The following is a 15158-nucleotide window of genomic DNA, read 5'->3' on the forward strand; positions in this document are numbered from 1 at the left end:
AAATTTAACTTATACTAGTTTTATTAGTTTTATAATTAATAATAATTCTACAAGTCGAATTACACGTTATTAGTATTAATAGATTCTGATACTTAATGGTAACAAGTCTGATAATAACATTTGTTATTTCTAGATTATAAGATTCACTTATAGGAGTTCACAGTTTTTTATCAAGTAGAATAATCAGATGATTCACACTATGTAAACACAAGAAGCCCCTAGTGGCCAAAATTCAGAAATTAAGAGGTTAAGAAAATAGAGTTGGCCAATTCGTCTTCAACGATAGCTCAATTGAGTCATCCTCGAAGGCTTTACTTCCCGTTCGAACCGCACAATTCCAAATAAACATAAAACTGTTTCCCAATATTTCCAGTTACGTATCATCCTAAAAGTCACACACAAACGGCGCGGGAACGCCGGAAAAAGGCGCAACAAGAAGCAGCACCAGCGATGCCAAGGCAGGCGGACGGCGGCGCAGCGTGAAGGGTTAAAAATACATATTCGATGCTCCTAATTCAATGACCGGCCGACGTACGGCGATTTACAGCAGTGCCTCGTTAACTGACCACGAGTTACCACTTTATCTGGCCAGTAATCGAGGGAGGTATGTGTATTTCTTAGAAATCTCAAGTATCTATTATTTCTCTTCTTCAATGAATGCAAGTCAGATATGGATATTTATCACACATTACTGGTCTATTGAAACAATAAACAGTTATTTATTAGGATGTATACTACACAAATATTAAAGTGGGAGTACATTATAAAAAATTAAAGCAATCCTGTACCTTTCTCGGTTTCCAAGAAAATTAACAAATTTTCTATAAAACTCTACTAAAAAAGGAAAAAAGATTCCTGTAGCTAGGCTGTAGATCCTTATGTATTTATGGGAGATCCGAAGGTGCAAAATTGCACAAAATTCATATAATTATAAAATACCTTATATTATATTATATCCAATACCAGAAGCTAATTCTATGAATTCATTTTCAGCATCCAGCGGGGATAACAGCGGCCAGGAATGGAGACGAAATCGTGGCCAGTAAACTCGGCACTAGCGTATACATGAACGGCGCTCGCCTCCGCCAAGAGGACAGTCGTTGCATTGAGCGACTCGCCGGCGAGCAGAGCGGAGGAACGCTTGAGCAGAGAGCGAACGAACGGTTTAGTGTATGGGTTGGTGGCGGCTGTTTGCCGATTCGTTGACTTGCCGGCACGGTCGGTCGGCTCGGGTCGAAGGCTGCCGCTCTCTCAGTCCGTCTCGCGACCGCGTGCTAAAGGGATGTCGTTTTACTTCTTCTTTCCGTCATTTCAATTAACTCGTCTCAAATAATTGATCCATGTACTTGCCCTTTCTCGCCGTTGCATTGCCCTTTTGATGAATTTCCAACGCGCCAAATAAATCGGTGGCGCGCACATGAGATATGTGACGTGTGTTAGACGATTCGATATTAAGAGCAACGTCGGTGACGGCGGTAAGGACCATTCTGTGGTTGTGCAAAATTTCATGGACCAGTGACAACGAGAAAGAATCGTCGGTTGTGTGACTGTTTGCGGGAAAAATCGTAGGATTTGATGCGACGAGATGGACAGCGAGGCGGACGCGGAGACCACGGCTGCCAACGCCGTGGATTCGGATGGATCCGTTAGCTGGGAGGACTTTTTCGGTGAGTTTGTTTCCTTTGATGTATCTATTCCTTCGTATGTTCTCTGGTGATCATGAAACTTGTCTAAGTTAGAGGTTTGAAAGAATTGAATTTATCTCTTACATTGTTTCATGTGGTCCTATAGTAATAGGACAGTATTTTTGTAGAATAGATATAGCGTATATATGTTCATATTTCGATTCCAGTTTATGCTAATTTTGATGAGGATCCAGGTTATATATTCCCTGGTAAATTTATGATTTGTTAAATAGGTATGTGTTATCAGGTAATAGTTCAAAGAAAGAAGAATATTAAAATGATTCACAAAGATTTGTTGCATTCAATTGCAATTATAAAATGAATAATGAATATGGTTCTTCCTAATTCATTTTCGTAAATGAAATTCTTTTGATTCTGTTTCTATAAGTCACGTATAAGATACATTGATTTTGAAAATAGTCTGAGATATTTGAGATTTCTTACAAGTTACTTACAAAATTTACCATTACGGAAAAGATTCATAATACAAAGATCAGTATTTTATGAAATATTTTGTTCCATAACAAAAAGATACAAAAGTTAAACATTTCCAACAATATACAGACTAGACCTACATTCATAATCACCAGCGCACATGTTTTCAGAGCTATATATATTATACAAATGTATATATAGGTACATAATCTGTGTATACGCGTGCGTGCTGTGTCTCGCTGTGTTTGATATATGATGATGTCTGATATCTGACGATAGTGACGTCAATATATGTACTTTGATAGATTGTAGAGATATATATTTTTTAAGTTAACATAAAACAATAGAGAATATGAATGATCGTATTCTTTTAATTCTATGGCTTCGATATCGTTCCTTAAGTTTGTCGATGAGTAACAGTTTTCAGGTTTCTACAATGTAGTTTGAAGTTTGACGTTAGCTGCGCGCCGGTTCTTTATCGCTGGCATGTGCGTGGTTATTGTTTGCTTGTACGTGGACGTTGTTACGAAACGATAAACAATGCAAGTAAAACGTGGGCTTTACTAAGAGGAAAATAGCATTTTAACCCTCCATGTACAAGCTTTTCTTTTTGCTAACACCATGTGCAACATGGAACGTTTAGGATCCAGATCGTGTTTCTAGCCTATCTCAGGCTTTCAAAAAGTCCAAGAAAATTCACAGCTACTTATTAATATTTCTACTAAAATACTTAATAGGCTACCACGTGAAATATTTGAAATATTTGTTTACGAAAGACTGAAATTTAAATAGAATTATTTGTCCTACACTGGATAATAGAGGGTTTAGGTTAAATTTGGTATAAAATAAGGCGCGAAACGATATTGCGTTTCATGTCAGCAATAATTCACGAACGGTAGCGAAAAGAAACCGCCAATCATGACCGCTTGTAAACGATCGTCGCGTGTTTATTGTCTCTAATGCAATCGCGCGTCCTCTTTCGAGTGGATAATTCGCCTCGTTGGTTGTCTGGACGAGGGTAACGCGATACCAGACGAACTGTTGAAAACAGAAAAAAGAAATGATGGTTTAAATCGTTATGTTCGACGAATCGAATTTAAGAACGTTAAAATATGAGGAATCGTAGGTGAGACGGTACTTATTTGATATATCAACATAAAAATGAACAACAAGCCAAAAACTGTGGATATAAAAATGGAGATAATAATAATTTTTAACTAACTTCTGACCTAACCTAGACAAGTTTAAAGTAAATTTGACGTGATTTATTGATATAAGAAAGAGAGTAACCTACGTTGATATATCAAACTAACTTATGTCCATGTATCAAACTAACCTATTGATATATCAAACTAACCTGTTGACATATCAAATACTAGTCGGTAGAACTTTATGATTTTAATTACTAAATCAACTGTGCAATGTTGAGGTTGGAATATTTTTTTTTTAGAAATATTAAATATGAGAAACAGCAATCGAAATTGAATCTATGCTTTTATTTGAACCAAATGGATTTGGGTAGTCAATCAGTTTGACAATATAGAGGTTAGGTTAGAATATTTTTATTATTGTCAGACAGGGATTATAGCAGGCTCTTTATTTTACTTATGCAAATTTATTTCATTTTAAGTCCTTCTCCCTCCTCCATTTTTCTAGTTTAAGATTATTTTCTCCTTTGCTAAGTCGATAGTCCCCAGCCTCAAAGACTTTAATCAGCCAATGATTACAGCATAAAATTCTCGAACAGGATAACTAAAAAGATTATCTTTGTAACTGAGGTTTAAGAGCAATAGAGAATAACAGATAATATCAGATATGAAATAATTTTTCAGAAAGAAGTAACAATATGGTAGATACACAAGTACTCTACGTTATCATTTGTTGGAATCGTAGCATACACGCATATTTAATTATATGCTTCTCAAATTATTTTTCATCTTAGTATACGTTGTTGGCGAGACAAAAATTGCTTACTTCTCGGAATTTCGAACTCTTTCGTTGCAGTTTTCAAGACTGTGGACAGATTGGAATTCGCTTCTCTATTTTCTGTGTCAGCATAATACTTCAAATTAGCGATACCTATGGATGAATTAATTCGCACGGTTAGTATACAATTAGTACAAACTACGTTTTTCCCAACGTGTATCAAATTTAATATTTCATTTTTTCTCGCACCAGTTGAAGAGTGCAATTCATCCTTGACTAGGGTCTTTGTAAATTTGTATAAAAAATCGCGGAGGAAAATGTAAATAGAGAATTGTATTCCTGGAACTGTAAAATCAGAGAAGCGTACGCGAGATTGATAACAGCTATTGCGAACATCGATACTATCAATCGGAACGAGTATATTGGCAAGTATTGGTTCGATAAAATTATCAATGATTCTCAATCGCGCGTATGCTCTCAAGATGACGGCGTTCTCATTAACAGGAACAAGATAAAAATTACAATATCATCCACTTTATTGCACAAGAGAACTAGACCAGCGAGAAAATATCATTTTTAATGCTGATTGAGTTAAATCAATTTCTAATGAAATTATGGTTTCCGTAAGTTAAAAATAAAAGAAGCATTACCTTTGAATTGAAAACCCAGAGACATCAAGGCACATATTTCTCATCGCACACATTATGAAATATTTTAGTTTGCATTCTGAAATTTCCTAAGAAATATTACAATGATCATCGATATCGTATCGCAAAGAAAACAAGTTTCTGTTGTAATTTTTTTTTTTTCTCGGTTGGATCGAAGGAAGCATCGAAATAGAAAGTTTTGAAAATAGAAAATGATTCACAGCTTATTTTCATGTAAGCTTCCGAAACACTAGCAATAGCAAATATGAAAAATCACGGTTAAAATTACCTAAAATTTATGATTTTATTTTGCATAGTCGATCGACGTGACAATGTTGGGGCTACGTTCAACTAATTCTACAACAATGTAGTCAATTAGACCAGGAAATTCTCACAATCGATCCTTTTGTAATCTTCACAAGATTATAAATTCTACTTTAGAAAATTATACGTATATCGTTAAAATAATCAGGGAACACTAAGAAATAGTAGTTGGTGCGATACATTGGAAGGAAGATGGTAAACGATATTATTTACTTTTTATTATTGTATTGGGAAATACAATATGCCATAAATGGAAATTTAGATTCAAATTAGATTTTTGTAAATCTAACTTTATTTCGATTCTGCTTCTGTTTCGACCAGTTATCTTAGCATAACCTGTAGTTCCTTCTTCTTCGTTTCGCCTGTTTTTTACCGCGTTGATAAAATCGCGTGCCAACAGCGTGTATGTTATTGCGCGAGTTACATCGCTAGCCGGATAAGAGAGAAACTATTGGGAAAAAGGTATATCGATACCAATTAAGGATTTCCCTAAAAGAAACAGAGCGATAATCAACTTTGCTTACTTTCTACTTGTAAAAACCGACAATAAATATCGCTTTGCTCCTTCTCTTTTCCTCCTTCATTTTCTTCCACACTCCTCGACTAACATTTCATTTTATTTAATATTCGAGTTTCCGCAAAAGTAACAAAAGTCTTCGAGGCAAAAAACACACAAGAAAAGTATAGACAGATCTCCTCGAACCTTGTTGGGCTAACAACATTCAATTAAATCAAATAAATGAATTCAGTCGCAATTAATATTTACGATTTTGCATAAACAAACTGAATTCCTACCTACTCCCATTATCAATTCGCTTATTTCCTCTCCCTAATTGTACGCCATCTTAATAGTCATACTGAGAGTTTAGGATCTAAGAGGATCCTCAGACGTTCACTGTACGTTGCCAGTATTTCCAGATCTTCAACGTTCATCGTGCAAAGGGAAAATCTGTCCCAGCGAATATTCGAATTTCATTCGACGAACTCGTAGGCGAAAATGTATCTATTCTTAAAAGCCACTGCCTTTACTTTACCCTTCCCTCCCTTGGTTTCTTCATTGACGATGCTGAAATAACAGTTGCACGAGCTTTCTGTTCGAGCGAACGCTAACTCGAAACCGAACGTATCGTCAACGAACGTTAAAAACCATTAACGTTAAATTATGAGAAAAACGCGGTTCGTCGATGCGTTTCGATATTATTTATTCGTTAATATTTATCGACAAGCCGCAGTGGCGCTGAGAACCTTGAAACGTTGACAATATCTGCTGCTTCCTTCGACTATTCCGTAAATCGTAGACGAGCTCACGATCGCCGGTAGAGGGGCGGGACAAGATGAGAGTAGCTCGTGGACTCTGTGATCTATCTGCGCGCGGAAATTTCTGATTTTCAGTTGCACGCTACCACGAAGCGCGCCTCGTTGTTGCGCTGATCTGCGCGCGCGCGCTTCCACGCTCGAAGAGGACGCTGCTACTAGCGAGACAAGCGTGGCGAACTTAAGGATGCGACGCGGTGCACAAAAAACTGCCGCTCTGCCGGATGTAGCTTAGAGAGCGTCGTCGCTTTCCTCGATTCGCTTACGTGTACACTGACGCTCGTAAGTAGACTGCGGATTTTTCTGCAAATTCGTACTTTTCGGGATCTAACGAGAAAAAGTAGAAGGTCTGTAGGAAATTGTATTGTCTGGCAAGTATAGCAGAGAAAGCACTGTAGTTTGGGTATTCTGTGTACCCTCTGGTATTACGCGGATTACGCGCAGTTTCGTGCTTGCGAATTTCTTCTAAATCCAAATTATCCAAATCCGTGTTATCCGTTCGCGAATATAGCGCGTGTAATTTCGTCGATTTTTATTAACAACATAATGGAACTTTTAATTTTCTTACTAAGCGCGTATGAATGAACCCTTTGAAAAGCACTACGTCGAGTCACGCTCGATTGTTTTAAATTGCCCGTTTAAACGTGTATTTCTTCTCACTTTTTGCTTTTCTAGATGAACGATATTATATATTCGATATAATTGTCGCAAAAATTGTTTAGTTCAATTGTTATCCATTGACTGTCTTTTGCAGTACGTTTCAAGTGAAACATTTGAAATAATGGGGAGTTATTTAAAAAAGTAGTTAAAAAAGAATTAGGAGTTTACTGATCAAATGCGATATATATTTACTCGTTACGTGTACTAATTAGTATCTTCTCATGGAATTAGGTACTTCGTACGTTATAGGAAATTTTTTCTTTTTTTTGGGGGGGGGGGTTCATTTATCTTGTTTTTTCCTAAATTATTCATTTGCATTAAATACATGTTCTGTCGACGTATGAAACGGTTTTAAATATCGTTGCTATTATCGATCACTATAGTTTCTCAGTCAATTTGGAATATCCTTCCTTATCTTATCTAAAGCTTGACAATCAGGCGAGCCAGGTATAATGAGCTCCTTAAAGCAAAAAGAACAGCTCCGTAGTGTTTGACGCTTATAAATGTCTCGAGCATTTTATTGCATATTAACTTTCAAAAACAAATTTTATCACGTCGTAATATTCTACGATAGCCTTAATAAAGGATAAAACCGTGCCGAGTCTTCCTGCCTGTAATTTTCCAACTATATTGCTTTATATTATATAACTATCGTAATTATATACCTTTATATTTGGATAAAAGTAAGTAAGTGGCTGTATATATTTTTGAGCGGCAGTGTATACAGGCGTCTGTATCCGCGCTCGCACACAAAATGTGCGCGTGTGTGTCACGTGTATTCCCGTCCTCGTGCACGCCCAAAAATCGAGCAACGGACTCTCTGGTTCCGTCTGGATTTTTATAGGACCGGACTAGCCCCGGAACTGCTTAAAATTCGACCGAATAAACGAACCATCGTCGCTTGGCATCGTTAAAGCGGTTTCCATAATATTTCTTTTACCTGTTTCTGTTATATTAACATAGATAGAGTAAATTTGTCCTATTTCTTTTCTTTTTTTTTATTTTTATTTTATTTTTTTTTTTTAATGGTAGAATAGTTGATTTTTCATCCTACGTGTAAATGTTCTACTTTTTCGTAAGTTTCGCGTTTTCAATAAATCTGCTTCCTTTATTTCGATTTCTCTTCTCTATCTTCTGTTCGAGCCACGTAATTTGTATTTTCACGTAATCTGCAGTTTCTACCACGTTTTACCTACTTTTCATTCTCTTAATACATAAATATACATTTAACAACACTATTCACGCGGTATATTAATTTTTGCATTAAGGCAATGTTTACAACGGACGTCTCCTAACCTCTTATATATGTATACACGTTTCTTGGAAATTTTACTACATCGTGTACGTACTACAAATATCGCTACTACTACTTACACCGCAGTCGTATCTCGTTCCAATTTTGCTATTAAATCACGAAACTCGTGTATCGTGTTCTTTTCTACTTCTTTTCTTCTTCACCGTTACTTTTGACATGGTTTTGTTAGCGTTTTGCGGAATTGGCGAACTCAGGGTTATTCTTTCCTTCATTTTCTTACGTCCGAATACCACGGGTATATACTTTGCGTTGTACTAATCGCATACGTGTTCATAATAATAATAATAATAATAATAAATAAAACTGTCCTTTTAATACAGATCATGATCCACTATGAAAACAGCCATTTTCTCGATCCGTTAACATTCCTGGTGGATCGTCCCGTTGACAAATAACATTCCACCATGTGACACCTGGGTCACAATACCTACGGCCCTGTCCTCGTGTGGGCTTAGTAAAGCGTAGGCGTGTCATGCTCCTCCGGCTGCATTTGTAACGCCAAGTGCCTGCGCCGCGAATATATAGACTCATAGGTGCATCTACAGGCTGATTCACATCGCATCCATTAATCCTGCGTTTCGAAGCAGATGAAGATAAGAGGGAATATTATCTCTAATGCTTATTGCGGGCTCATTTGTAACTGCGGCTTAAGCAATACGATTTATCCTTCCTTTATTGTATACAGGCTGATTCACATTGTATTTCAGATAACGTGTCTATTGCGTATCTTTTATGCTGGACAAATTTTAACTAAGATTCTATTATTGTTGAATTTAGTGATTTCGTTGATCGTACGTCGACTATAGCGGGCTCAATTTTGATGGTCCATTTTTAGGTTATGGTTAACGTTGCAATAATTTTGGATGATGTTTAGTTGCTTTTATCGATTGTATTAATTTTTTTTATCAACTACAGTGTATTCAGCGGTGATTTTCCTAATCGTTCGTCGATTATAGCGAGCTGAATCTTGATGGTTCCGCTTTTGGATGATCTTTAACGTTAAAATAATTTAGAGTAACATCTTATTACTTTCATTAATCTTATTAATTTTGTATAAGCTGGTATATGCTAGTGGTGATATTATTAATCGTCTGTTGACTACAGCGAGTTCAATTTTCATCGTTAACGTTAGTATATTTTTAGAACTATATCTTGTTGCTTTTATACATCCTATTGATTTTTTTATAAATTACAGTATATTCAGTGGTGATTTTGTTAATTATATATCGACAATAGCGAGTTCAATCTTGTTGATTCTACGTTATTGCGTTACGATTAACGTTAGAAAAATTCTCTACAACATTTTATCACTTTTACATTGCTACAGTACATTCAATTTTGGTGATCCACAGTATTTCACGGACGAAACTAAACATACAACTTTGCGGCATATTTTCAATCATTACAGTCATACTATCTCTGTATCTTAAAAATTTCTATCTCTCTGCTCTATTATCTCCGCGTAAAAATTCGAATTTAATCTCGCTTTTACGTACATAGGTTTCATCCATAATTGTAAAATGAGTCACCTGGATACGCAGCTTAGGAATTACGCCTTTACTGCATCGTGCTTAAAAAGAGCTCTTTCATAGATCTTGTCACACGCGCGGGATTAAGTGTACCTATTTCTTGTCATAGTTTGTATAGCACCGTGTGTACAGTTCCGTCGGACAAATTCGGTTAGCCCTGCTGCGCTCCTCTTAATCTAAATTCCCTATATTTTAGTCCCATCTCTGTCTCCATTCAACAACGGGCTTATACAACCGGAGAACATTTTTAGAATAAAGTTGAAACGAGAAATCAATAAAGAAGTAGACTGAATAGAGATTTGTTTCATCTACTGAAAATTATATATTTTCATGAATATTATTTTCTATTATTTCTATTATTCATAATTTCCATATTTCTGAATATTAATTTTAAATTAAATGCTGTAGATTTTCTATGAACGCATAAAAGTCCACGATCTGCTTATTACGGGGCTAACAAAATTTCGAAATCCTTGCTGCACTACGTATAGTGCATTTTCATAAGTTTATAGTTATAAAAATTGGCTATAGGATTCTCTTGAAAAATATTCGCAACAAGGTTAAACAGAGAGATCTGCTGGATAGAGCTCACACGGAACAGACAACCTGTATCACGCGATGTGGGAACAAGTGGGCGACACATAGAGCGGAGGACGATGGGTATTTGTGTGGCAATAAGGTTATGGTGGAAGGAAGCTGACGTGATAGTCTCGTTTGTCCGTCTTCTTGACGGATATCTACATAAAACGAATGTTACAGCAACAGTTTCGGCATAGGGAATTTTTCTTGATTGATCGACATAGAGTTGGTCGCTTGATAGATTTTTCAGATTTGTGACTAGACTGGGGATATTTAGGATGGTTGGTAGAATGGTTATGCACTTACATAGGGAATTTAAAATTGTGCAAACGCATAGAACGCACATAATATTTGGCAATATATATAATATCCAAGGTATCGTACTATCTATGGTGTTCGTAATAGTATTATATTTCTCATAATTGTTATACTTTTTAATAATTTCTATAATAGCGTCTGAGACAAATACCTCGTTAGTTTCATTCCTTTAATTGGGCTGGTAAAGATATAAATTTACATAAGTATATCTGACGCTCGATCGTAACACGTATAGAAAAATTTTCTAGTAACTTTATCGTCTTGAACGTGGACAACAACACGATGTTCGTTGCCCCTATATTTTCAATTTTTCCTAATGGTCTACAATTTAGTAATCTTTGTAGTAACATGCTTCTCTTCAATTTAGTCATTTTTGTAATAATATCCTTCTCTCCAATTTTAGTTACTTTTGTAACAACATTCCCCTGTTCGATTCTGTAACTTTTTGTAGTAACATTCCTCTCTTCGATTTTCCAATTTCTATAGTAATTTTCTTTCTGCGATGTACGATCAGCGATGAGGTTTTTCACCGCGTCTTGTTAGGGAATTGAGAATTAAGTTCGGTATGCTGATAATTGGATCTCGTTACGCGCGGCGTACTACAACACAAGCACGTGTTAAAGTTCGGAAGCCTTACATATGAATATTCCATGGAAGGAGACGCCAGGTTTACCCTCTATCAGCAAAGGGTTATTCGAACCCTTAATGAGACACCTGTATTACGTTTCTTAGGGATGCTTCTATATACAGGGTGTCACGCCTGACACTCGCTGCACAAATTTAGAATATCGCTTTAGTAAACAATCAATCAACGTTTCAAATCGATCAAACATCGTTATTGAACAGTAACGATCGACACGACAATAATCAATTATTGATCCTTAAATACAAGACCAGTTTTCATTATGCCTAGCTACAGATATACAAGACCAGTTTTCATTGCGCCTAGTCATAAATATAAAACCAGTTTCCATTGCTCGAACTAACCTTAAAATAAAGGAGACGGTTATAAAGCGGAAATAACTATTTTCCGCGATACTGCTTCTGCATTCAACAGTTGGTCCTTGAACTTAAGGCTACTTTTTATGAGATATACCCTAAAACCATTAAATAGTAAGAAACTTGAGGATAATTTGCTTTAAGAGTGTGCGTTATTACAGATACAAGAGATTAGATCAAACTAACCCCTCCAAATACAGTGGGAATAGTGTCATTTCTGCGATATTGTTACAAATTCGATAATTGTATACTTTACAAGATACCAAGTGTCAGTGTTTCCATGGAAAGTGTGCTTCAAGCTGTGGACGTAAGATGAAACAGGGAGAAAGTGAAAACTCATTTTCTCCAATGCTATCGCATTTGAAAAGGATTCTAAGAATCTAAAAGCCTAGTTTTTCTTATAAATCACGTAGCGTTTCAAAGTACAGAAAACTCTTCGATGATGATGAGGGGATTCGAACTCGTGACAGAGTAATTCCACAGTGAACCTACCGCTCTACCACCTTCGCTATCGTAGCGTTATTCGTAATAACGTTCAATCGAACGTACATATTTCGAAATAGCAGCTACGAAGTTTACCTTCGCAGTGTCTCAATGTACAAGAAACGTGGCTCTGAATTTCATATTACGAAACAACAAAAAGATAAAACTTCTCATAGTACAATTACCATCTTATATCGAACTTGCAAATAAAATATATAAAATAAAATAAACATCTTTCTATCTATACTGTTATTTATACTATACTATATCATATTCTCGGTTACGTTTAATTTTCGATCCGCTACTCGATCAAACAGTAAGAAACGGACCGAGTCCTGTTGAACTTTGAGTCCCTCGGAATAGATGCGTCGCCGCGTTCACGAAAACGTGCTCGTATGCGGCTGGGGATCGGTGCGCGTCCGAGACGCCATTGAACTTGATTTCCCGACACCAGGTCTCCGTGGTTGCACGTGCAGAAACTCTAAAGGAGAACGGCGTTGCCCTCGACGCTGTCTCACGTATCGCCAGGCCTGGGATTGCATATGGATCTTGAGAACGGGTCGACTGTCTTAGGGCGGCCACAGGCGGGTCGACCAGCGAGAAATTTTAGTAAGCGGCTTCGCGCAGGGAAAGTCGTGCAGTACCGACCGCTGCGAGTATTTTTCTTATATTTCGTGCTACAGTCGGTAAAAATCAGAATCCAGCAAGATGAATTTTCATTTTCTGAAATTTGATAATAAGAATCTATAAGAATGTTATAGTTTCCAATGGAAAGGGAAAATTGTCCGATACCGACTGATTATCCGATTAGTAGATTTTCCGGTTTAAATGATCGATAACGTTAGAAGAGAAGATACCTCAGTATTTGGATCCTGAAATTCACGTTTTCAAATTGTATTTCTATTTCTGTTATTTCAGCGGTAAAGTAGTCGATATTCTCTGAATCTGTGCGTCTCGATCGTGCGCCCAGCCTTCACGTTCGTCGTTTTCGGAACATCGGGAACCTCAGAGCGGCCTGTCTCTGGATCATTTTATTTTACAATGGCAGCTTTGAAGTCGCATCCTTTTCCTGTTTCCGAATCTCAGGCATTCTATCGCGGGAAAAGATAGCAGAAAGATCAGACGATCGTCTAATCCAATTTCACTTTAGTTGCCAACAAATCGAACTTACAGATAGAAAATACTTTGGTCTGTACTGGACGAGAGTTGGATAGTCGATATTGGACGACAAAAAAAAAAAAAACGTTTTACATTATAAAGTATGCAACGTAGAAAGAAAAAAATTGTAAAAATGCGGCTGGTTTCCATAGCCGCCCTTACGGATTTTCAAACGTTCGTTCCCTCGAGTTTCATCGTCTTTTTCCTGCTTTTTTTTGCTTTTCTTCTTTAATGGCGAACCCGACATTAATAGTCGAATCTTGGAATAGCAAACTTTCACTGCGATCAGCCAATTCACTGGTGGAAATGTTGCGTGGGTATGTACCTGTTTGAGATTGGCATCGATTGAGTTGTAATTGTTTCTTGGCAGATAGACGTTTAACTGGTAATTTAATTGGCGATTTTCGAAGCGAGTAATCCATAGATTTTCGTTTTTCCAGTAATTCGCGATTTACTGGTTTGGTCGTTACTTATTTAACTATTGCTATTTATTAATAAATTGTATGTTAGAAATTCGATTAAATCAGCTTAGTATCTAATTAGGTGTTTTTTTCATTCAAATTGGATTGAATTTTTGAAGCATTTTAATTAGCTGGTATAATAATCATTTGGATAATTAGTAATTCTATGCTCGTAGTAATTGATAATTGTGATCTCCTTAAAAGTAATTCCGAAAATTTTGTCTCTTTTCTTCTATCTCATTACCAAAATTGGGAGATAAAGATTGTTAAATAATTATGAAACATTTTTATTATAATTATTATTAAAATAATTATTGCAGCCTTATTTTATTACAATTATCGTAAGAGATAATTATTAAAATATTTGTTATTGGGTGACGATTAGCAATTGGGACTTTCCTTAAATAAATCCTCAAATTCTGTTCTCTCTTGCAACTTTGTTACTTGGATTAGTTGCAGCGATATTTATCGCTTATTATTATTATTATTGTCCCTGTTAATGAACGTAATAAGAAAAAAGAAAAGCGAGTTCTAAACTACGATACAAATCGCTACAACTTTATGTAAATTATACCAACTATAATTATCAAATAGCGAAAAATGTGAATTGTGAATTTTATGGAAGCTTGCTAAGTATTACGAATAAATTTTTTCCAAAGCAGAGAAACAAGTTTTTAAATGATCCAAAGATTATTCTAATTTTTACCAAATACAGTCGTCACTCGATTAAACTACAGAAAAGGATAACTGTTTTTGGATCACATTATAGCGTCACCAGTTCCACACAGCCTATCTATTATAATCAACGTATTGGATTTCAGTATAGAAATCTTGGTTACATAAAATAATGCACACGCGAGAGTTATGAGCGAGCGCGGAACAATACAAGCAACCAAGTTCGAAGAACAAAGTTACCGCGCGATCGATAAAACCCTCTTAAACCCTGTTAACACTTTGACTGCCACGTTGGTCACATATCATTGGCCATGGTTTCTCCCGTGACGTCATGGTGATCATTGGTGACCGAAGCGCTTCAACTTCTTACAATTGTAAAAATTGTATGGAAATTTATAATATTTAATAATTAGGGCATTTTGAATATAACCGATAAATAGAAGATACTTTGAAATAAGAAGTGCCCCATTGAACAATTAAACATTTGTACTAGAACATCAATAAAAAAGAAAAAAAAGAAAATGAGAACAAATCTTATATCTGTGGCGGCACTCGGACGGAACATTTCGATGGCTTCACAACACAAAGCGCTATACCTCCAAAGCGTAAGACCGACATGCCTAATGTGTATAATCGATATTCCTACGGTC

At 36.2% G+C, this 15158-nt stretch overlaps 1 protein-coding gene across 3 annotated transcripts in view; it reads left to right on the forward strand.

Moving 5' to 3' along the window:
• Positions 1–15158, forward strand: part of Gefmeso (Guanine nucleotide exchange factor in mesoderm) — a 102471-nt gene that overhangs the window by 698 nt on the left and 86615 nt on the right. For all 3 annotated transcript variants that reach the window (XM_072015861.1, XM_072015858.1, XM_072015860.1), the window contains exons 2-3: positions 374–604; positions 994–1667. In XM_072015861.1, the coding sequence (XP_071871962.1) occupies positions 1586–1667 (82 nt within the window). In that variant the 5' untranslated portion in view covers positions 374–604; positions 994–1585. The remainder of the gene's footprint in view (positions 1–373; positions 605–993; positions 1668–15158) is intronic.

This window comes from Bombus fervidus, chromosome 13, assembly GCF_041682495.2.
Source record: "Bombus fervidus isolate BK054 chromosome 13, iyBomFerv1, whole genome shotgun sequence".
In the NCBI taxonomy this organism is placed as follows: Eukaryota; Metazoa; Arthropoda; class Insecta; order Hymenoptera; family Apidae; genus Bombus; species Bombus fervidus.